This window comes from Geotrypetes seraphini, chromosome 4, assembly GCF_902459505.1.
Source record: "Geotrypetes seraphini chromosome 4, aGeoSer1.1, whole genome shotgun sequence".
NCBI classification, from domain to species: domain Eukaryota; kingdom Metazoa; phylum Chordata; class Amphibia; order Gymnophiona; family Dermophiidae; genus Geotrypetes; species Geotrypetes seraphini.
This window is the reverse complement of record NC_047087.1, coordinates 230,946,502-230,971,859: the sequence shown is the minus strand read 5'-3', so window position 1 is coordinate 230,971,859 and position 25,358 is coordinate 230,946,502. Positions and strand designations below refer to the sequence as shown.

The 25,358-nt window shown below is 42.3% G+C and overlaps 1 protein-coding gene and 1 long non-coding RNA gene across 6 annotated transcripts in view; one reads left to right on the top strand and one right to left on the bottom strand.

Annotated features, from left to right (window-relative positions):
* LOC117360017 overlaps positions 1-3,514 on the bottom strand; it is a 43,124-nt gene extending 39,610 nt beyond the window's left edge. The window contains exon 1 of one of the 2 annotated variants that reach the window (XR_004539344.1): positions 3,334-3,514. This is a non-coding gene — a long non-coding RNA (uncharacterized LOC117360017). Of the gene's footprint in view, positions 1-2,253; positions 2,529-3,333 lie in introns of those variants that run through there. The other variant, XR_004539345.1, reaches the window with a different exon arrangement.
* Positions 2,820-25,358, top strand: part of VCL (vinculin) — a 215,827-nt gene continuing 193,288 nt past the window's right edge. For 3 of the 4 annotated variants that reach the window (XM_033943556.1, XM_033943554.1, XM_033943555.1), the window contains exon 1: positions 3,049-3,216. In XM_033943556.1, coding sequence (XP_033799447.1) covers positions 3,049-3,216 — 168 coding nt within the window. Of the gene's footprint in view, positions 3,217-25,358 lie in introns of all 4 variants that reach the window. The other variant, XM_033943553.1, reaches the window with a different exon arrangement.

Here is a 25,358-nt window from a genome sequence, read left to right as displayed (position 1 = left end):
GGAACATGCATTAAGGGCCTGTTTTACAAAGCCGTAGTAACAGCCCCAAAGCCCATAGAGATTTAAAGAGCTTAAGGGACATTGTTGTGCGGTTTTGTAAAACAGGCCCTAAGTGGGAAAAAGGCTTCATTAATAAGAATGATTTGAAACCCAATTCTCCGTTTTTTTTCCTTCTTATTAAAGGAGAGCTGGGTTTCACATCATCTGAGCTGAAGAGAAGCAGGAAGATGAGGCTGAAAGGAGAAGTGGGGAAAACCCCCAGTACCCACATTTAAGGAGGTCTTCCCCATATCAAATCCTGCTGCTGGTGAGTAACACACATCTCCTTGGTAGCTCTTCTCTTAATTGGAGTCTGAGTGGAGAGGAACCTGCTCTTGTTCCCTTGATTTGTCTATACTGCAAATCAATATTAATAGTTTATGTGTGTGTACTTCTTCATAAACCGCTTAGCTGTAGGTGGGTTACAAATGGACAGATAAATAAATAATTCATAGACTCAATTCTGCTAGTGCCAACCAAGACTTACACAGAGAATTTAGTGATCTCCTGCAACAGAGAGGTTGCTGAGGAACTGATCCCTGTTATTATAATCATGTAAAGGAAGCATATACCACCTTAAAATCTTCTAGCTAAGAAACATTTCTGAAAATGGAAGAGAGGCTGCATCAAATTTAAACCCTCTAGAGATTAACAATGTTCTGATATAGCAATCAGAGCTTACTATCTTAAGGCAGACTGTTATACCGGTATATTCTTTATGTGGCAAAAAAAAGCAGTATATTAAAAGGAAACAAATAAACTAAATGTATTTGCACGATGTGAAGGTAATTCTATAAAGTCATTCCCATGCACATGTAAATGATCTCTTATAGAATACTACCCACAGAAAAGTGTATATTGCTGGTGTACATGCATAAAGGTAAGAATTTGTGTGACGCCTGAGTGATGCACCCAAGTATGTGCACAAATTATGAAATACTATAATTTACACAACTCTAGTGTTGGTGTAAGTGTCCAGGCCTGCACTGTAGGCATATGTAAAGCAACATAAGCTAGTTGTGTTTTGTGTCAGAGGGAAGGCTTCTGGGTCAGCTGCCAGCAGCGTGTATGACTACGAATCAGTGCCAGTGACCTGAAGAAGAAATAAAAATGCTGCATGGGCTGGGGGGGGGGGCAGGGGCAGGTGAGAGGTGGAAAGAGATGTCTGTCTACTTTGGGCTCAGGCCTGCCCAAAATTGGCAGTCTGGTCTTTAAGGCCATGAATGGCTCCAACCCAGATTATCTGTGGCACTCATTGCTAGGGTCGTCACTAAACAAGATGTGAGCATTAACACTGCTGTTTTGAGACATTAAGTGAAGCTATCAACATACAAAGCCCAATAGAGAAAGAGAGTGAATAAAGCAGCCCTTGCCCTGGGCACTATTTTGTCCAGTGATTCCAGTACCCAGTGCATCCTTATGTCCTATCAGCACAGAGAACCCTGGAAGATTTCTTATTTTTGGTTCCATCAATCAGAGTTTATTTTAAAATGGTTGGTTTCCAATTTATGGTCCCAACTCTTCAGAACAAACTCCATCATGTATAGGCTGGAAAATACTGGATTTATTCTTTCAGAAAAAGTTTCCAATATGGTTCTTTGAAAACTGCTTTTGATGTTAACAGTATTTTGTATTGCACATAACTGTAGATAAATCGTACAAAAGTATTCTTAAATTAATTGAATCATTTTACTAATTTCTGGAACCCTGCTTTTTCTGGCTCCCTGCCATATCTTAGCCCTTGACTATCTCCTTCACCATACAAACTCTTAGCTCTTATTCATATCCATTACGTATTAGTCAATAATAAACATACAATGAGAACTGCTATGAAGCATCATAATGTGTTCTTGCATATCTCCCCATGACTACTCCGTTTGCAATATCATTTCTGAAAAGTTCATTCCTCCCACTGGGGACAACAAACAGAGAAAGGGAAGTGGTTACCCAGCCACACCTCGTAGCATTTATGCGTATGCCATCGCCTTTTTTTGGCTATGATACAAGTTGGCTCTGAACCGAAAACGGTTCTTTCTTGACCTTAGGCTCAAACTGATTCTGCAGTATAGGGTAACCTCCGTCCTTTGTCACCCGATTCCACTGAGTATGGTTACTTCAGGACGCTGCACAAGCAAGAGAATTAAACACTACAACCCCCCTCCCCCCCCCCATAAATAAATTAAAAATACACTAAAAACAAGTTCAAGATTTGACCTGCAAAATCACAGTAAATCAACCAACAGCGGAATACAAAACTTTCAGCTTTGTATCCCGGGGTTGTTCTCGCGCACAAAAGCAGCACAGACGGAGACATTCCCAATCCACAACGGCACGCGCAACTCTCTGCTAGGCATCCTAGGGCACTCCCTGCCCTCTTCCTGGCTTTAATGAGAGGCGGAGGCTTCTGCAGCCGAGGGCATCGGTTAACAAGTCCCGGGCTGCTGCCACAGCGCCTCGCTTCGAGGTCCCGGTGATGTCACTCATTCCAACTCTCAGGAATCCTGCAGCTCTCAACGTTCCCTTAAGCTCTGAGAATCTCCTAATATGGAGAATAGAGTACCTGACGTCACGCCAAGCAGGAGAAAAGAGAAAAAAAAAAACCCCCATCACCCAAGCCCTCGGTCACCCTCCCCTTCAACCAAACTCAACTTGCTCAGGAAAAGTTGAAAAAATTTCCTATTGGCATTTTTGACAGATGCCCCATTTTAGCCAATAGCATGGCGAGGCGATGACTGGAGTGAATCTCTATTGGGTCTGACCAACGGGTTAAGGTTTAGCCCTCCCCTGCCTCTGCTCGCTGTTGCGGTGCTGGTTTGCAGGCGCCGGGACGCGACTCGATTGGATTTGCATGAGGGGGGCGCTGCTCCGAGCGAGCCAGGACATCCCCTTTCCTATTCTTTGCACCGGGCAATCAGTATCCTCCACCGTTTGTCCCGGTTTTTTATTCGGAGGGGATTTGTTTTGGTGCTTCCAAATTTTAACCCGGAGAAAACTTCGTTCGCCGCCAAGATGCCGGTTTTTCACACCAAAACCATCGAGAGTATCCTGGAGCCGGTGGCCCAGCAGATCTCGCACCTGGTGATCATGCACGAAGAGGGCGAGGTGGACGGCAAAGCCATCCCGGACCTCACCGCCCCGGTGGCCGCCGTGCAGTCCGCTGTCAGCAACCTGGTCAGGGTGAGTGTGGAGTCTGAGCCCCCACGAGGGGCTGCTTTCTGCGAGCGAAGAGAAGTCAAGTCCCCCTTCCCTCCCAAACTATAGACGAGAATGAACAGAGAAGCCCCAAATAGGTACCTCAGAACTCCCGCTTGGGCTCCGTCTGACAGCGCTAGGCTGGTGGGTGACGGACGAGATCTGCAACTTTCTTTAGGCTTGAACGCCGCTTCACTGTGGGTTCTGCAAACTGCGAGAAATCTTGGGCAATAAAGTGAGTTTGCAAATACTTTCGCAGAAATAAAATTGCTAGAATGCTACTACGGGGCTTTGAGGAAGCCACTGGCTGGGCACTGTTCCTCATTGAAGCTTTCTGTGATATTAAGTAGAATACCAAAGATGCAGAATAGGGACTTGCGGCTGGGTTTGTGACGCAAACCTCAGCATTTATTGCATATTTGACCGTCCATGTTCTTGTTTTTCATGGTATTTCTGCAATAATAAAAATAAACAACAAAACCCAGTACAAATCTTGTCTTAAACTCTATGTGATTTCGTGGAAACCTGACTTTTAAGAATGGGTACGATGCTTGCTTTTTGTTGTTTGGTTTATTAGCATAAGATCTTATTACTTCAAATTTGGCTTATTGAACTTCTCTTCTTTTCTTTTTTTTCCTAAGACTGTGCAGGTATATGATCTGAAAAGTAAATTAGTTGTTTCAACACTGTTTAAAAGGATAGCAATATTTTATGCATGTTGAAATTGCTAATGTTGATTTATCACTGAGGAAAGATAATTGTTTCACGTTTTAATGGTTACTTCTAATTTTGTAACACTCTGCAGTTAATTTTTGGTTGTACAAAACATTAGGGACTGGGATTTATAAAGCAGTATGACTCCTGTTCCAGAGCCCATTCTAACTTGAACATAGGAAGTAAATAGCACCATTATATCAGCAGAACAATGGAGAGAGAGTATATTTTTATGTAAATGTGCTGAGGGAACTTAAAGCAGAATGAATAAAACATCTGGCTTGTACTTGACAGCTGCTAACAATCAAGCTGTGAAAGTATTTTTTTTTTCTTCAAAGGGGTGGGGCAATGTCTTGTCTCCAGTTTTCTCTTAAGGTACTGTCTTCCTACCTTGTCCTCCTTATCCATCCATCACAGTTAACTGTATAAGACACTTAATATATGCCAAGAAAATCATGCAGGGCATCCATTACTGTGTGTCTTGTTACCTTGTCTGACATAAAATTACGGTGGGCTAGGTTCAGATACTTCCACTAGAAATAAAAGAATAAAGATCTTATTCCAAGTCATCCCCCACCAGCTAACAAAATAAAGTTTACATAAAAAAGGGGTAATGTGCATGGCATCTTTTATCCCACTTTAGTAATATAGGACCAGATTCTGTATAGGACACCTACATTAAGGGCTCCTTTTACTAAGCTGTGATAGCGTTTTTAGCGTGCGCTAAACCTGCGCTACGCGGCTAGAACTAACGCCAGCTCAATGCTGGCATTAGCGTCGAGCGCGCGGAGCAATTTAGCATGTGCTAAGCGCGTGCTAAAACCGCTATCGCAGCTTAGTAAAAGGAGCCCTAAGTGCCACTAGGCACCCTAATCGAGGATGTCTGGTGATACTTTTAACTTCGGAATTTGTGCTCAATTTATTAAAAAAATTGGCTTAATTGTGTAGAAATTGACTATGCCAGTTTTCAGCCAATCAAAAAAAAAAAAAAAAATTAAAATAAGCAATTATGAGTAAGGGTTTGGCGCTGAACTCTTAGTACACTTAACAACGCCTAATTGTAGGCACCCAGCTTGAAAAGTAGGCATGGTTAGGGGTGGAGAACAGGCACGGTTGACTTTGACTTCCAAATTAGGTGCCAGTACATTAGGCCAAGTAAAATCTGGCCTAATGTACTGGCACCTACCTCGAGGACACCAAGGTGCCGGTAGGTTGGATTCTATAAGTGACACCTAAGGGTCCTTTTATCAGAGTGCAGCTACTAAAATGGTCAGTAGTCTTTGTCATAAAGCATATGAGGACATATTTAAAGAACTCAATATATATACAGTAGACTCTCTCTGTTAACCGGAACTCAAGTAACCAGAAATCTCGAGCAACCACGCAAGAAAAAAAAAACCAAATCAAAGAAATTTAAATAAAAACGAGAATAAAATCAATTTCTAGTGGAAATTAAGTGTAAACTTGGCACACCACACCTGAGTACCCCCACGCTTTGCCTACCAAATGTCCAGTAGTTTGTCTGGAACAGTTTATGGTATGGCATAGTATGAGGTATAGTATTAGTTAGGCCTATTTTTAATACCATGTTTCCCCCAAAATAAGACAGTGTCTTGTATTAATTTTAGACCCCAAAAATGCAATAGGTCTTATTTTCGGGGTATGTCATGATCATCGCTCCCTTCCTCTCCTTCACCCCAATTCTTCCTCTTTCCTTTCTCTCCCCCATGAATTCATACTGATTAGTAACGCGGCAGAATTAATTCACAGGCGGAAGGCCGAAGTAACCTGTTTAGAGTGCTGCCAGCCGAAAGCTGCTTAGGGAGGAATGTAGGGCTTGCGGAGGGGTTCCAATGGGAGGGAGGGAAGGATGAGTTTCGGCTGTGTGGCGGGTGTGGGGGGGAGGGGTGCTTGCTCAAGGGTTCTGCTGTACAAGGGATGGGAGGGAGGGAAGGGAAACTGCTGGCAAATCCCAGACTAGGGCTTATTGTGGGGGTAGGGCTTATATTAAGACCTACCCCGAAAATCCTGCTAGGGCTTATTTTTAGGGTAGGGCTTATTTTCGGGGAAACACGGTAGTAGTAACTCTCAAGCAACCATTAACTACATTTATCCAGCCTCTACCAATCCCCATGGGTGCCGGTTAACTGAGAGTCTACTGTATTTTGAAAGAAAGGTAGGAGAGGGGAGATACAATAGAGATGTTTTAATATCTCTGTGGCACAAATGCACAGGGGCGAGTCTTTCAGTTGAAAGGAAGCTCTGGAATGAAGGGTCATAGGATGAAGGGGAGAGGGGAGATACTCGGGAGTAATCTAAGGCAATACTTCTTCACAGAAAGGTGATTTTGAAAACAGGACATAGGATCTCTAAGGGAGAGCTAAAGGAGGAGAATGGAATAATAGGTGGCATGGACGGGCAGACTGGATAGGTCATATGGTCTTTATCTCCCTTCATTTTTCCATGTTTATGTCTAAAATAAATCACCAAGCCAGCCACACAGTGTAACATAGTAAACGACGGCAGATAAAGACCCAAGTGGTCCATCCAGTCTGCCCAACCATACATGCTCCATAAGTTAATTTAGTTTAAATGGTCCTTTTTCTTAGATGTTTTTGGGCCAGAAACCCAGAGCCCTGCCCAGTAGGTTCCATCTACTGGAGACTCCATCAAAGCTCACTCTAGCCTATCTTAACCATCTCAGCCATTGAAACCCTCTCCAGCCCACCCTCAATTGAATGTCCATATGTGGGACACAGGCTGTATAAGCCTGCCCAGTACTGGCCTTAGTTCCTTCAATGTATACCCATTATTTTCTGATTAGAGATCCTCTGTGTTCATCCCACGCTTCTTTGAACTCTCTCACTGTTTTCTTCTCTACCACCTCCCTTGGGAACACATTCCATGCATCAACCACCCTCTCCATAAAGAAGAATTTCCTAACATTACTCTTGTATCTACCACCCCTCAGCCTCATATTATGCCCGCTGGTTTTACCATTTTCCTTTCTCTGGAATAGATTATGTTCTATGTTAATACCTTTCAAGTATTTTAACGTCTGAATCAAATCTCTCTAGGGTATACATATTCAGGGTTTCCAGTCTCTCTTCATACATCTTCTGGCACAAACCTCCTACCATTTTGTGCCAGTGTGGCTTTTAAATCACAGCCAGCTCATTACCAAGTTATTCAACATCTCCATTTTTATTTTTTTTTAACCTAAGCATGGCAGTAAAAGTGTAATGATGCATATTAATGGGGAAAATTATCTAACAGCGGAACCTGGAGCGGCCCACTTACCCAAAGTGAACACTTCCCCCCCCACCCAACATACCTCTAGCCATTCCCAATGAAACACTCACTCCTATGTGGTAAAAACCTGGCCACAGCCCTGTTTATTGCAAATTGACATATATTTTAAATAACATTTAACATATATCTTAAATAACATATTTAAACAAACACCCAATGGTATCACCATCATGACCTTGATACCGAGCTACAGTAACAGTTTTAAATGGCCCTGATCCCGCCGTCCAAGCAAGGGTCCGAGGGGTGGCATGTCCCCACATGCCCCATTGTCCAGGGTCATCCGACCCACCAGATACGGCTCCCAGCTGGCCCACTGCTCATCCCTCAATGAGCCCAGCAGCCAGTAGCTCGGAATACCGCAACCCTAACACCCTCCCAAGGATATAGCAGGTGGGTGGGTGAGTGGGAAAGCTTGGAGGACCAGGAAACTGTTAGGGTCCTCTGAGAAACCCCCCCCCCCTTAAATACACCCTTCCACAATTCCCTCCAGCCGTGGCCTCAGCCAATCGGATGTCAGTTCCCATGGCGGGAAAGACCTCCCCTCTGAAGCGGACCCTACCGCCCTCCTTCCCCCCCTTTTACCCTGACAGGTGACCTCGCGGGCCTCCCAGCTTTGCGTTGAGACGGGGCTCTCGGGCTTTCTAATCAACATGGGCTACTATTAAAATTAGTAGCTAGATCTCACTGCATAAAGTAGGATATGTACTAAAATGGCACGTTAGTGGTAAAACAACCCATCTTAACGGTAGCCTATAACTTCCTCCCTCAGTCTTATCACTAAGCATTTTTTTAACATTAACAGCCTCTTTTTCAAAGCCATGCTAGCGGCTGCTCTGCGCTAATGGCCTGAAGCCCATAGAGATTTAAAGGACTTCGGGGTCATTGCCATGCGGCAGCCGCTAGCGCGGCTTTGTAAAAGAGACAGTAAGTTTTTTGTATGTTCCTAATGATTCAGAAGTGCGTACCATTTCTTGGCTATGTACTAAGGCCCCCTTTTAGTGCCGGGAGCCGCGCTGAATGCTGTACGCTGCTCCCGACGTTCCTAGGAGCGTCGGGAGCAGCGTGCAGCATTCAGCGTGGGTCTTGGCGCTTAAAAAAAACATTAGCGCGGTTTAGTAAAAGGGAGCCTAAATCACCTTTCTGTGGAAGCCTGGGTTGCAAAACTTTCAAAGGCACAAAACAATCCCCCAGGTCGGGAGCCACAGCATTTCATCTTGAGACGTTTTTTTAATGCGGTTACACTAAACAGCATCACAAATGTTCAGAGTCCAGTTTTTACAACAACTACTATAGAAGTTAACAAATTGCAACAGAAATGAGAAATAAGAATTCCAAAATCACCCAGTAAGATAACAGATGAGGCCTGTGCTCTGTTAATTTCAAGTGGTTTCCTAACATTAAGCTAGCACGGATGAAAAAAGCCTTGGGAAGGGGACTGGATACAATGTTGACAATGACAATCACAATGAAATAACTGGGGCTCACGTATCACTTGGCTACAGCATGTTACATTAATAACAGGATTCTGAAAGAGAACAATAGCATGTTGTACAAAGATTCTGTTATTGGAAATATAATCTGCAGAGCCACATCATCAAACCATCTTATAAGATAAGTGCAATATATTTATTTATTTATTATTTTACATTATTTAGAACTATTAGATATTATTAACATTAGATAGGAAAATATTTTGCACCAGGGACTGAAAAGTATTATGATGGTCCCTCTATGATCTTCATGTGGCTCGCATGCATGAGATAAGACACTGAGCACTTTTCATTATCTTACATCTATATATATATATATATTTATTTACAAATTTATTTCATAGACTATTTAATACATTTTTTGAAGATAAATAATTTTTGTATTTAAGATATTTTTGCATTTAAGATATTTTAGTAGAAGCTGGTATTTAATCTGTATATTTTCATTGTACAAAGATTCTGGACATAATAGAAAGCTTAAAAACATCAGGACTATTTAATAATTTCATCAAGATCTAATGAAGAACATGCCTCACATAATTATGGCTTCAAGTCTGTTCATCTGCAGACTAGGGAAGAGGATCCATACAAACACATTTCGGTAATGTCAAATTATAACTGAACATAAGCTTAGCAAACAGCACCAATAGCACTTGAGGCTACATAGCCCAGATGGACTGGCTTGCTAAGATACACGTACTGCCATGCTGATTCAGATGAAATAAATGTACCAGGCAGGCTTCCTTTCTGGCTGGTCTGTGCGCTGGCAAAATCATTAATGAACATTTTAAAGTGTCGCTCTTTATTCGGCAGTACTCAAAATATTTTAGCCACATACCACCTTGTATGTCTGGATGAAAAGGATACTAGGCTCACAGTGAGTAGCAATAGAGAATGACACGGTGACAAAATTCATTATCGTTCCCGTCCCTGTGGATAACTGCGGGAAAGCATCTTCATGTCATTCTTTAAGGAGAGAGGGAAGAATCAGAGTATGAACGGCCACAACCACTGACCCGCAAGCTTTGCTCTGAAGAATGCTGGTGTAGAAGGATTGAAGTTGAGATAGACACTACAGAATGACAGTCTCTGGCATCCAGAGCAGATATTGTGATGTCATAATGCCTCATTCCACCAGTGCCTAAGAGCCAATCACATCAGTGATGTCACAATGGCTTCATTATCCTTGGCTCACATAAGAATCAGAGTATGAATGGCCACAACCACTGCCCCGCAAGCTTTGCTCTGAAGAATGCTGTTGTAGAAGGACCGAGTTTGAAATAGACACTAGAAAATGACATGGGATTATTTCCCGCGGTTATCCGCGGGGACGGGAACGGTGATGAATTTTGTCACCATGTCATTCTCGAGGTAGCAATTCAGAGCAAGCGGAAACATTTGATGTGCCTATTCAGTATTGATTAGTAGGTGGAACTGCGACTGATTAGGCTTGCATAAGTTATTTTTACCACTAGTTCAAAACCAGACAAACTAGTCATTCAATCGCAGTAATTCTAGCTTTGGAGATTCATCCCCAGCATTCTAAATTAAGCAAAAGTAAGGTTAGTCTACTCAACCTTGAGATTTATGAGTCATCTTCAGCCTCCATTGCTCTGAAACTAAAAACAGCACGTTACATGTCTCAAAACAGTGTGCTTCTGGCAGTGGCATAGCGAGGGAGGAAGGCACCTGGGATGGTGATGCCCAGCATTGCCGCGCCATGCACCCCCAGCTTTTTCCCTCATCTTGAGTCCCCCCCCCCCCAATACCTTTTAAAATGTTTGCCGGTACGAGCATCATCTTCCATCTCCTGCTCACACTGGCCTCGTCTCCCTTCTGACATGTCCTGGTCCTGCGACCAGGAAGTGGCATCAGAAGGGAGCTTGCGTCGGTGAACATTTCAAGAGTTATTGGGGGGGGGGGCAAAGTGGAGGACAAGTGCAGGCACCCCTGCCAAAACAGTGCCTGGGGAGAGAGAAGATGGACAATGAGATTTAGGGAGAGAAGGAACAGAAAGAGAGAAAAGTTGGGCGCAAGGGATGGTGTGGAGGGGGGGGATAGAGATACTGGATAGGAGGGTAGTTGGGAAAAGAAAGGAAGAGATGGTGGACCCTGGGGTGGTGGGGAAGGAAGGAGAGATGCTGGATGAAAGGGTAGTTAAGAAAAAGTGGATCTGTGGAGGGAGACAAAAAAAAGGAAAAATGTCAGACTTCCTGGGGAGGGAAGAGAAATGGAAGGGGAGGACAGATATGGAAGATGGATGGTTAGCAGGGAGAAAGAAGAAAGGAGACCCTGGCAAGCAAGTTATCAGAAGACAACCAGAGCCTGAGACTAACAAAATTTGAATAATGACCAGACAACAAAAGGTAGAAAAACTAATTTTATTTTCTGTTTTTGATTACAATATGTCAGATTTGAAATGTGTATCCTGCCAGAGCTGGTGTTAGACCGCAAACGTGAGCTAGGATTTAAGAGAGAGAGGAAAAGTCTTTTTTGTTTGTTTATTTTGTTTACACCACAGTGCCAGTGTGGTTAGGAGAAGGCAAAGGGGGTGAAGAGGCTGTAAAATAAACCCACCAGGGTGTTTGAAAAAAACACCCAATTGGGCAGGAAAATCGAATCGAATTGAATCAAAAAACCAATTCAATAGGCTGAATCGAATCAAAATTTTTTTTTCCTGAATCGGGCAGCACTAGTACAGACAGGAAAAAGTAGGGCTGCACCATTAATAATAGAATGAAAAACCAGGGCACAGCTGAAGCTATTAGGACAGGAAGAGCTCCCTGGTAAGATAATGAGACAGCATAAAAAGTAAATGTTCATTGAATATATGCCAAAGCATAGCTACATTTCATTGCCTCTCGAAGGTTTCTCCATGTCATTTTTCAAAGCACATTTAGGGGCCCTTTTTAATATAGTAGATGATGGCAGATAAAGACCCAAATGGTCCATCCAGCCTTTTTACGAAGCTGTGCTAAAAAAAAAAAATAGCCTTAGTGTGCTCTTTTTTATATATATATATATATATATATATATAAATCTTTATTGATTTTCAAAGCTAATACAAAGTGCCATAAATTATATATACATTAATAACAAAATGAACATTTAAATTCCATTAATAATAATACAAATAAATAAAATCCCTCCCCTCCCATCCAACAAGTAATCAAGAAATGAACCAGAAATTTATTCCCCCCCCCCCCAGCCCAACCCTGGAAATGTATAAAATAAACTTATATTTTAAACAAAGACAACTATGGTGAATTAACAAAGGATGTCAACGGGCCCATATCAATTTAAATAATTTACTATTCCCTAATATATCTGCAATCATCCTTTCAACCTTAGCGTGCTCTTAATATGAGTCTTTCCCATGCGCAAAGGCCATTTAGTGCAGCCAGAAAATAACCAGTTTTTCTGAATTAATAGCCATATTCTAATTTTGCTATTAAACAAAAAATTAGCTCATGAGTACACAGGAATGCAGATATGCTAACTGAAATGGTCACACTCTGCACTCTAGACACACACCTTTGGTGAAAATAATTAACCTTTTTTTTAGCATATGGTTTGTATGTGCACTTTGCAAAATTTATTTATTGAATTCAATGCTCTATATATACCAGCGGTGTCAAAATCCCTCCTCAAGGGCCGCAATCCAGTCGGGTTTTCAGGATTTCCCCAATGAATATACATGAGATCTATTTGCATGCACTGCTTTCATTGTATGCTAATAGATCTCATGCATATTCATTGGGGAAATCCTGAAAACCCGACCGGATTGCGGCCCTCGAGGAGGGACTTTGACACCCCTGCTCTATATCGTTCTCCCACGGTTTACATGAATTTATTCAGGTACTCAAGCATTTTTCTCTATGTCCTAGCGGGCTCACAATAACATAACATAAAACTCACTGGTATACCGCAAATACCATTAAGTTCTATGTGGTTCACAAAGACTAATAATACAAATGAATAGACATGCGATTTCTAACTTCTGAAGTATTCCATGAAAAGATACGTTTTTAAGGCATATGGAAATTGTTGATATGAAGTTGGGAGTGTGAATATATGAACACCAAAAAAACCAAAATCTTCCTAGCAAGCCCTACCCATAAAATAACAAACACCTCCATAAAACTGAACGGCCTAGATCAGGGGTGTCCAATGTCGGTCCTCGAGGGCCGCAGTCCAGTCGGGTTTTCAGGATTTCCCCAATGAATATACATGAGGTCTATTTGCATGCACTGCTTTCATTGTATGCTAATAGATCTCATGCATATTCACTGGGGAAATCCTGAAAACCCGACTGGACTGCGGCCCTCGAGGACCGACATTGGACACCCCTGGCCTAGATTATCCTATCAACCCCTCCATAAAAATACTCGGAGTCATCCTAGATAGATGCTTAACATTAGAAGACCATACCAATGCCCAGGTCAAAAAATGCTTCTGTACCCTCTGGAAACTCTGCACTATTAAACACCACTTCGACCACCTCTCCTTCCGCTTACTAGTCCAATCATTAATCTTAAGCACATTGGACTACTGTAATATCATATACCTAGGAGCCTAAGTAGTATAATGGGTACACCTCATGTCAAACTGATTGACAGGTGAGATAAGATAAGGATCGACCAATCAGCGTTCACTTCCGGGTTAAGCCCCGCCCATTGTCCCGCCTTAGTCTCCGCCCATGGCCCCGCCCCCACCCATGGCCCCGCCCTAGTCTCCGCCCATGGCCCCGCCCCTCCCATAGGAATGAATGGTGGTAGCCCCGCCCATGGCCACACCCCCTGCCCATGGCCCCACCCCACCCTTCACCTAAGCCCCGCCCCTCCCATAGGAATGAATGGTGGTAGCCCCGCCCATGGCCACGCCCCCACCCATGGCCCCACCCCTCAAGCCCCGCCCCCGCCCCTGTCCCCACCCCTCAAGCCACGCCCCCACCCATGACCCCGCCCCCTCATGCCCCGCCCCCGGAAATGCACTTTTGATGACATCACCGGAAATGGGGGCGTGTTTAACCCCGAAAATACGCTTTCTGATGACATCACCGGAAATGGGAGTGCCTGCCCCCTACCGGAAATGCGCTTTTCTGATGACATAGGCGGAAATTGGGTAAATGACGCGGCGGAAATGCGCTTTTCTGAACACGTAGGCGGAAACAGACTCAGTCAAAACCCCCACCCAGAAAAGAAGCGTCTTTATTTTAACAGTTTTTAGTTAAAAGACAGGGTTTAAGAGCTCACAGATAGAGCAGATCACAAAACAAAAGGCATTCACAAAATCTTTCCTGCTTTTTAAAACAGAGTAGGGGCAGAAACAAACGAGAAAAAAAAAAAAAAAGTTGCATTTGCTTTTAACACCCTTTTCAGTAGGAATTCTGAGCTAATGGTTAATGGGTCAGCTCCCCTATTGTCATGGTAACAGCTGATAAGACCCTTGCAACACCCCTCCCCCTGATAAAACCAAGGGGAGAGATGTGGAAGTGTGTTTAAACATGTCTGAACTTGTCCCGGCCCCTACTGTTGTCTTAACAATCTGAAAAAAAAAAAAAACACAAAAGCAGATGTCACCTAACAGGGCTCTGTTAAAAAAGGCAAAAGTCTTTATTGAAGCAAATTTATTATGATCCACACGCAGCAGGAAGCTATGGAGGCATTAACCCTCTACTTCAAGCGGCTAAAAAGAGTGATATAACAGCCCGGAGAAAAGATGTGGTGGATTGGGTCACCGGTCAAAACGCATACAATTTACACAGACCGGGTAGTATCCATTTAAAAAGAAATAAAACAACAGACAGTGGCAAAGTGACTTAGTCAACATGTCAGCCTTAGCCCCCCTTATAACAACGGTTACAAATACATCTTAACGGTAATAGATAACCTGTCAAAATATGCACGGGTCGTTTCTTTAAAAACAAAAACCGGTCGTGAAGTTACCGAAGCCTTTGAAACAATATTTAATTTAGGGCGTACATCTGAAAAACTTCAAACAGACAAGGGTAAAGAATTTTGTGACCCATAATGATGTTAAAGCAGCTGTAGTGGAAAGATTTAACAGGACTTTAAAATCCATAATACCTTTACTTACCAAGACGTCCTACAGGCTATGGTGTACATCCGTATGGGCACGCGTTTCCGGTTGCCGCGCGGCGGCACACGTACGGCACAAAGGAAACATAAGTTTAACCCCAACCCTGACAGGTAACACCCCCGGAAATACGCTTTCTGGTGACATCACAGGAAAAGGGAGTGCCTGCCCCCGACAGGAAATGCGCTTTTCTGATGACATAGGCGGAAATTGGGTAAATGACGCGACGGATATGCGCTTTTCTGAACACGTAGGCGGAAACAGACTTAGTCAAAACCCCCCACCCAGAAAAGAAGCGTCTTTATTTTAACAGTTTTTAGTTAAAAGACAGGGTTTAAGAGCTCACAGATAGAGCAGATCACAAAACAAAAGCAGATGTCACCTAACAGGGCTCTGTTAAAAAAGGCAAAAGTCTTTATTGAAGCAAATTTATTATGATCCACACGCGGCAGGAAGCTATGGAGGCATTAACCCTCTACTTCAAGCGGCTAAAAAGAGTGATATAACAGCCCGGAGAAAAGATGTGGTGGATTGGGTCACCGGTCAAAACGCATACAATTTACACAGACCGGGTAGTATCCATTTAAAAAGAAATAAAACAACAGACAGTGGCAAAGTGACTTAGTCAACATGTCAGCCTTAGCCCCCCTTATAACAACGGTTACAAACACATCTTAACGGTAATAGATAACCTGTCAAAATATGCACGGGTCGTTTCTTTAAAAACAAAAACCGGTCGTGAAGTTACCGAAGCCTTTGAAACAATATTTAATTTAGGGCGTACATCTGAAAAACTTCAAACAGACAAGGGTAAAGAATTTTTAAATAAGTCTCTGAAGAATTTATTAAAACAAAAAGGTGTTAGCCATTTTGTGACCCATAATGATGTTAAAGCAGCGGTGGTGGAAAGATTTAACAGGACTTTAAAATCCAAAATGTGGAGATATTTTACAGCCCATAATACCTTTACTTACCAAGACGTCCTACAGGCTATAGTGCACAGCTATAATTATAGTTTTCACAGAACGATACAGGCGAGGCCTGTAGATGTGACACCCTCAAACTCTTTGCAGATTTGGAAAACAGTCTACGGCAGTAACATCAAATGCGATCCCACCAAGGATCTCTTAATGAAAGGAGACCATGTAAGGCTATCAAAACTTAAAGGAAGATTTCAGAAAGGTTACGAACAAACATGGACGGATGAAATATTTATAATAAAAGATGTTTTAAACAGGGGTCAGAGAACAATATACAAGATACAGGATTACGATAGCGAAGCTATACAAGGTTCTTTTTATCCTGAAGAATTACTAAAAGTCAAGCCTCTAGAGGACAGAATATACCATATCGAAAAGGTTCTAAAGGTAAAAGGAGGGGGTAAGAACAAAATTTGTCTCGTGAAATGGAAGGGGTGGCCTGATAAATTTAACAGTTGGGTGAAGGCCTCAGAGATTCAAGACATCTGATTTTGTCTTTTGAAACAGCACAGAGAGAGAAAAAAACAAAATGAATGACGGTGGCTTTTATATCACATTGCCTAGCAATGCTTCGGCAGCTATGTTTCCCCGTAATACCAGCTCTAATTTCACCATACAAATAGCTAGGCCTTTGGACTTACAGGGGCCGTGGGAAGCGGGGCTGGTGGAAATACAATACCCACATACTTGGGAAAATATTAAGGAAGACATAAAGTACGTTGTCACCTCTGCAGAAGGAAATGTACGCCAATTTATAATCAAGAGTGGATATTATGCGACCATGGGGAAGTTATTGGAAACCATGAATCATGATATTAGAAGCGCCTATGAGTCTGAGAAACCGCCGAGAATCATATATGACCCCAATACGCGAAGAATTCATGTAAAATCAGAGGCTAAGTCTGTTATTTCTACAAGGGGTGATTTGGCAACCATTTTGGGGGTAAAGGCTAATGTTAATACAAGGCTTTCTCATTTCCCAGCAAATATAGAGGCCGGCTTTAATACCCTCTACGTGTACACCGATATTGTAGAGCACCAGTTAGTAGGTGACCATTTTGTACAACTGTTGCGCTGTGTTCCAGTTCTAGGGCCAGTGGATAAGTTTATCACCCTCACGTACGATAAACCGCACTATGTACCTGTGAACAAGCAGCACATCGATACCATCACATTTGAAATAAAGACGGATCAGAACAGGAACGTCTCATTTCGTTACGGGAAGGTGATCCTTAAGCTTCACCTGCGACCCAGGAAGACTGTAGTGTTTTAAAATGTTGGTGTCTAAAGATTACGGAGACCCCAAAGCATATAAAAATTATTACACAGCACAAGCCGGTTATGGACTTTCAGGATATCACGGAACCCCTGTCATGTACGGTGCCGGTGTAGGTGGCGTATTTCGTAGTCTCTTTAGAAAAGCAATACCGCTTTTGAGAAGGGGTTTTGAAATTATTAAACCACATGTGAAAGGAGCCGCAAAAAACATAGCTAAAGATGTCATGGGCCATGTCGCAACAACCGTTCTAAATAAAATAAACCATTCCGCAGAGCAGGCGGGGTCAGGTCTGGCTGTGGTTAGACGGGGTGTTAAAAGAAAGAGGACCCACCCTCAAGAGGTTCTGCAAGGACCTCCAAAACCTTTTAAAAGAAAGAAACCTCAAGGTAACAAATCACAGAAGCTATCCAGCGGATCCAAGAAGAGAAGGACCCGTTCTACGAAACGTGATATATTCTAAAAAACCATGGCTTTTGTACACAACGGCTCTGAAGAATGCGTTAAATCAGAACTAGATCTGTTTGAGCTATCCCCAACCCAAACCAGTATCGAAAAAAGCATCTATGTGGAAATACCACCATTATCAGCTTTATCGGAAACAGCACCTTTGGACTTCTACATAGCGGGGCACGGTGAAGACTACATTGATTTAAACAACACTCTCCTGCATCTGACCTGTAAAATTGTGAAAGAAGACGGTTCAGACATTGACGCAGCCGCCAAAGTAGCCCTGGTAAACTACCCGATTGCATCTATTTTTAGCCAGTTGGATGTTACCCTGGGAGACCAGCTGATTAGTCAGAGTAATAACTGTTACCCCTACAGAGCCCTCATAGAGCTGATCCTCAATTACGGTGAAGGAGCCCTCAAATCACAGTTCACAAGCGGCCTGTTTTATAAGGATACAGCCGGACATCACGATGTTAGAGATATAGGTGCACGTAATGTGGGTTTTACCGAAAGGGCTCACTTTACAGCATCTAGCCACAAGGTAGAACTGTTGGGACATTTACACAGCGATCTATTTTTTCAAGAAAAGCTACTCATCAACGGCGTAGATCTTAAAATAAAACTGTCACGTAACAAAAACTCTTTCTGTTTAATGAGCGGTGATGCTGACCAAAATTATAAACTCCTTATCTTAAACGCTGCCCTCTTTGTAAAGAGAGTTAAAGTGGCCCCTGGAGTACGCTTAGGACATGCTGAAGCTCTACTGAAAGCTAACGCCAAGTATGCGATAGACCGTGTGGGGTTGAAGGTGTTTAGCATACCGGCCGGCTCCCGAGTGACTAATCAGGAAAATCTCTTTTTGGGGCAGTTACCAAAGCTCATCGTGTTGGGTTTTGTGGATAACGACGCTTTCAGTGGTAATTACGCTAAAAACCCTTTCAATTTTAAACATTACGATATTAATTTTGCAGCTCTGTATGTAGATGGTGAACAAGTACCCGGAAAACCTCTACAACCTGACTTTGAAAATGGAAATTGTGTGAGAGAATTTTTGCAGCTTATTCAAGCGACAGGTAAACACCTGAAAGACAACGCCCTCCTGGTTGACCATCAGGAGTTTTACAAAGGTTATATGCTGCTAGCCTTTGACCTATCGCCGGACCAGGAGTGCGCTGACCACTACTCGCTGATCAAAACCGGTAACCTACGGGCTGAAATACGTTTTGCCAGAGCTTTACCACACACTGTGAACATGATTGTGTATGGGGTTTTCGACAACGTGATAGAAGTTAATCATAGAAGGAATGTTCTTTTTGACCATTCTTGAACATGAACACCGTGCAGATCTTCCGTGTTTTAAAGAAGGACCCCTGTGTTGCAGAATCTTTTTTAGATGTACTGCCCAGTGACTGGTTAACAGGATTAGAAATACCAAGGAGGCCTGTGGGAATTGTCGTGAACACACACCCACACAACCTACCAGGTGAACACTGGTTGGCCCTCTATGTGACTGGGGACGGGACAGGAGAATTTTTTGATTCTTACGGACAACCACCGGATAGTTTATTCTTTCCTAACAGCATTATGAACTTTTTCAATAAACACTGTAAAGCTGTATTATATCATAATAGACAGTTACAGCACCCGCTGTCTGAGGCCTGTGGCTATCACTGTGTGTTTTTTTTACATCATCGCTGTAAAGGGCAACCTTTTGAAAATATTTTAGAAATGTATTCTGAAGATTTAATGCAAAATGATGAAATGGTACTGAAATTTGTAAAAAATAAAAAACAAGTCATGTGTAGACCTTTTCAAAACCCATTTCATACACCCCAGGGTTGTGTTTCCTACCATGAATGTCATGCTGTTTCTAAATAAAAAAAAGTAAACCTTAAAATCAAAATGTCTGCAGTCTTTTATTTTCATTTTTAAAAAACATTATTTTATTGAAGACATGTTTTTATACACTCAGCCACCGGTAACTGGGTAATAATTTACGTCTTTTATGAGGAAGGAGTTCTTTGGTCTTGGCAGGTTTTGTATATAGTTCAGGAACCTTCATAGCTGGGCTCTCCTTGAGACGTAACAGTACCTCTCTGTTGGCTGCGTTACCTACAACCGAGGAAGGCATATTTAATTGAGCTAAGGTTTGCATGAATTCCCCCCAGCCTAGGGGCTTTCTTTGCCCTGAAAGAGCATGGGTCTGCGTAACACTGCGAACGAGGTCGAGCAGGTTAGAACCACTGATAGGTGTTCCTTGGTATACAAATGTACCATCTCCCACCCAGGATGCAACACTTTTGTTTTTTGACAGTTTGTTAAGCAGGACTTCGGCATTTTTCCTATAGCGCGTATTGATGCTGTTTAACACTTCTTGAACCACAGAGTCGGGTGGTATACTATTTTCTGGAGCGGGGGTTGTTGAAGTATCAACCGGTCCCTGTAGATACACATTTAGCTTTTCTTTTTCCATATCCCTTTGTCTGTTCAACACGAGATAACGTTGTAACACTTCTGAATAACGTTTAACTTTTTCATGGTCGGACATACCAGGGCTCTGCAGTATGTTTTTCATTTCCTCGTCTAACCTAAGTATGGTTGAGGTTCTAATATTTTCTTCCCGGTCTACGGGGTTTCTCAAGCGCTCGAGTTGTTGACTAGGGACCAGGTACATTTTTTCAGCGTGATGCATCAGCGGCTTGTCAGAAGACCCGTTATCAACGGTATAGCAAAACTTAACAAGGGCCCTATAAATCCGCCCGATTGTTTCACCAATTGCTTCTTTTTTTTCTTAAGGGTTAATCTTTTATCACACAGTCTTTTTATGGCGTGACGCTTCCCTTTTAAAACCTTTATCTGGTTTTGTGAAAGCGGTATGTTACCTTTTAGGGTGTTGAGAGCGATTTCAGCTATAGCAGCCACCAAATCATCAGAGGCTGTATTCAGGATGGCTTTTCTGTGCTGCGACGAGGCTTGGACTAAAAGTTTTAAAAGGGGCAGGTTTCTCTTTACACGGCTAGACATGTTACCTGAGACACGCCCCAACGTATATGAAGGGGTCTGGTTATGTATTCATAGCCTTTTACGGGTTGATTGTGGTTTTACACAATATACCGTTGTCCAGTCTGGCGGGAAAATATCCGTTCTCAATCTGTAAGCCTCAGGCGTTGTGGTATTTAAGTCCACACAGAGATAGCCGTACGGTTTTCTGGTGGCATCCTCGAAGGCTTCTAAAAAGAATTGTGATTTTCCAGGGTACATCTGCCTAGCTAGAATGGCTACCTGTAACTTATCTCTAGGATTCTTAAAGAGAACCATGTATTTAGTGTTTAAAGTTATAGTCCGGCTTGTTTTACCCTGGCAGAAAACATTCTGAACTATATATATGATGCTCAGGTTTCTGTGATGTACGTACTTAGTAAAGGCATTCTCTATTTCGCCGCTTTTACAGGCAGAATCCATTAGATCATCTATAATAACCAAGTTTACTTTATGGGTTGGAAACATTCGGTCATCGTTAAAAGTATCAGGCAAAATGTCCGTAAAAGTAATAAAAGGATATTTATTTAACATTTCTTTATACAAAGGTTGCCAACAACTATAACACCAAACAATATTGTCAGGCATGACAGACAAAACACGGCCAGCGTGTTCTAACAGTTTTTTAACAAAGAAGCTCTTGCCTGAATTGGACGGTCCTGCTAATATACAAGAGAAAGGGTGCGACCAGCGGACATCCACCGTTCTAGTATCCGTAGGGTAGTGTGTTGAACCCATCCTCCTCCTTCACTCTTTTGTCATACACAACTTGCTGTGTTTTTTTAATCACGCCGGTCTCTATAGCCCACCTCTTTTTGTTTCTTATAATACCGGTTTGTTGCACCCCTATCTTTTTCTGGGGTAAACCCTCTGCACCCGGTTTGTAGTCAAAAACTAGATCTTTTAAACTAGTAAATTTGATTTTCAGGCTGTTTTCTACATTTAACGTTATCCCTTTCACATTCATACAGGTCTTTCCACTTGTCAGTTTGTAACCGTATGTTTTAGGACCATCTGATACATACTCTGTTATATGATTCTCGGCGGTTTCTCAGACTCATAGGCGCTTCTAATATCATGATTCATGGTTTCCAATAACTTCCCCATGGTCGCATAATATCCACTCTTGATTATAAATTGGCGTACATTTCCTTCTGCAGAGGTGACAACGTACTTTATGTCTTCCTTAATATTTTCCCAAGTATGTGGGTATTGTATTTCCACCAGCCCCGCTTCCCACGGCCCCTGTAAGTCCAAAGGCCTAGCTATTTGTATGGTGAAATTAGAGCTGGTATTACGGGGAAACATAGCTGCCGAAGCATTGCTAGGCAATGTGATATAAAAGCCACCGTCATTCATTTTGTTTTTTTCTCTCTCTGTGCTGTTTCAAAAGACAAAATCAGATGTCTTGAATCTCTGAGGCCTTCACCCAACTGTTAAATTTATCAGGCCACCCCTTCCATTTCACGAGACAAATTTTGTTCTTACCCCCTCCTTTTACCTTTAGAACCTTTTCGATATGGTATATTCTGTCCTCTAGAGGCTTGACTTTTAGTAATTCTTCAGGATAAAAAGAACCTTGTATAGCTTCGCTATCGTAATCCTGTATCTTGTATATTGTTCTCTGACCCCTGTTTAAAACATCTTTTATTATAAATATTTCATCCGTCCATGTTTGTTCGTAACCTTTCTGAAATCTTCCTTTAAGTTTTGATAGCCTTACATGGTCTCCTTTCATTAAGAGATCCTTGGTGGGATCGCATTTGATGTTACTGCCGTAGACTGTTTTCCAAATCTGCAAAGAGTTTGAGGGTGTCACATCTACAGGCCTCGCCTGTATCGTTCTGTGAAAACTATAATTATAGCTGTGCACTATAGCCTGTAGGACGTCTTGGTAAGTAAAGGTATTATGGGCTGTAAAATATCTCCACATTTTGGATTTTAAAGTCCTGTTAAATCTTTCCACCACCGCTGCTTTAACATCATTATGGGTCACAAAATGGCTAACACCTTTTTGTTTTAATAAATTCTTCAGAGACTTATTTAAAAATTCTTTACCCTTGTCTGTTTGAAGTTTTTCAGGTGTACGCCCTAAATTAAATATTGTTTCAAAGGCTTCGGTAACTTCACGACCGGTTTTTGTTTTTAAAGAAACGACCCATGCATATTTTGACAGGATATCTATTACCGTTAAGATGTATTTGTAACCGTTGTTATAAGGGGCAAAGGCTGACATGTCGACTAAGTCACTTTGCCACTGTCTGTCAACTTCTGACACAATTGTTTTATTTCTTTTAAAATGGATTCTAGCCGGTCTGTGTAAATTGTATGCGTTTTGACCGGTGACCCAATCCACCACATCTTTTCTCCGGACTGTTATATCACTCTTTTTAGCCGCTTGAAGTAGAGGGTTAATGCCTCCATAGCTTCCTGCCGCGTGTGGATCATAATAAATTTGCTTCAATAAAGACTTTTGCCTTTTTAACAGAGCCCTGTTAGGTGACATCTGCTTTTGTTTTGTGATCTGCTCTATCTGTGAGCTCTTAAACCCTGTCTTTTAACTAAAAACTGTTAAAATAAAGACGCTTCTTTTCTGGGTGGGGGGTTTTGACTAAGTCTGTTTCCGCCTACGTGTTCAGAAAAGCGCATATCCGTCGCGTCATTTACCCAATTTCCGCCTATGTCATCAGAAAAGCGCATTTCCTGTCGGGGGCAGGCACTCCCTTTTCCTGTGATGTCACCAGAAAGCGTATTTCCGGGGGTGTTACCTGTCAGGGTTGGGGTTAAACTTATGTTTCCTTTGTGCCGTACGTGTGCCGCCGCGCAGCAACCGGAAACGCGTGCCCATACGGATGTACACCATAGCCTGTAGGACGTCTTGGTAAGTAAAGGTATTATGGATTTTAAAGTCCTGTTAAATCTTTCCACTACAGCTGCTTTAACATCATTATGGGTCACAAAATTCTTTACCCTTGTCTGTTTGAAGTTTTTCAGATGTACGCCCTAAATTAAATATTGTTTCAAAGGCTTCGGTAACTTCACGACCGGTTTTTGTTTTTAAAGAAACGACCCGTGCATATTTTGACAGGTTATCTATTACCGTTAAGATGTATTTGTAACCGTTGTTATAAGGGGGGCTAAGGCTGACATGTTGACTAAGTCACTTTGCCACTGTCTGTTGTTTTATTTCTTTTTAAATGGATACTACCCGGTCTGTGTAAATTGTATGCGTTTTGACCGGTGACCCAATCCACCACATCTTTTCTCCGGGCTGTTATATCACTCTTTTTAGCCGCTTGAAGTAGAGGGTTAATGCCTCCATAGCTTCCTGCCGCGTGTGGATCATAATAAATTTGCTTCAATAAAGACTTTTGCCTTTTTTAACAGAGCCCTGTTAGGTGACATCTGCTTTTGTTTTGTGATCTGCTCTATCTGTGAGCTCTTAAACCCTGTCTTTTAACTAAAAACTGTTAAAATAAAGACGCTTCTTTTCTGGGTGGGGGGTTTTGACTAAGTCTGTTTCCGCCTACGTGTTCAGAAAAGCGCATATCCGTCGCGTCATTTACCCAATTTCCGCCTATGTCATCAGAAAAGCGCATTTCCTGTCGGGGGCAGGCACTCCCTTTTCCTGTGATGTCACCAGAAAGCGTATTTCCGGGGGTGTTACCTGTCAGGGTTGGGGTTAAACTTATGTTTCCTTTGTGCCGTACGTGTGCCGCCGCGCGGCAACCGGAAACGCGTGCCCATACGGATGTACACCATAGCCTGTAGGACGTCTTGGTAAGTAAAGGTATTATGGATTTTAAAGTCCTGTTAAATCTTTCCACTACAGCTGCTTTAACATCATTATGGGTCACAAAATTCTTTACCCTTGTCTGTTTGAAGTTTTTCAGATGTACGCCCTAAATTAAATATTGTTTCAAAGGCTTCGGTAACTTCACGACCGGTTTTTGTTTTTAAAGAAACGACCCGTGCATATTTTGACAGGTTATCTATTACCGTTAAGATGTATTTGTAACCGTTGTTATAAGGGGGGCTAAGGCTGACATGTTGACTAAGTCACTTTGCCACTGTCTGTTGTTTTATTTCTTTTTAAATGGATACTACCCGGTCTGTGTAAATTGTATGCGTTTTGACCGGTGACCCAATCCACCACATCTTTTCTCCGGGCTGTTATATCACTCTTTTTAGCCGCTTGAAGTAGAGGGTTAATGCCTCCATAGCTTCCTGCCGCGTGTGGATCATAATAAATTTGCTTCAATAAAGACTTTTGCCTTTTTTAACAGAGCCCTGTTAGGTGACATCTGCTTTTGTGTTTTTTTTTTTTTTCAGATTGTTAAGACAACAGTAGGGGCCGGGACAAGTTCAGACATGTTTAAACACACTTCCACATCTCTCCCCTTGGTTTTATCAGGGGGAGGGGTGTTGCAAGGGTCTTATCAGCTGTTACCATGACAATAGGGGAGCTGACCCATTAACCATTAGCTCAGAATTCCTACTGAAAAGGGTGTTAAAAGCAAATGCAACTTTTTTTTTTTTTTTTCTCGTTTGTTTCTGCCCCTACTCTGTTTTAAAAAGCAGGAAAGATTTTGTGAATGCCTTTTGTTTTGTGATCTGCTCTATCTGTGAGCTCTTAAACCCTGTCTTTTAACTAAAAACTGTTAAAATAAAGACGCTTCTTTTCTGGGTGGGGGTTTTGACTGAGTCTGTTTCCGCCTACGTGTTCAGAAAAGCGCATATCCGCCGCGTCATTTACCCAATTTC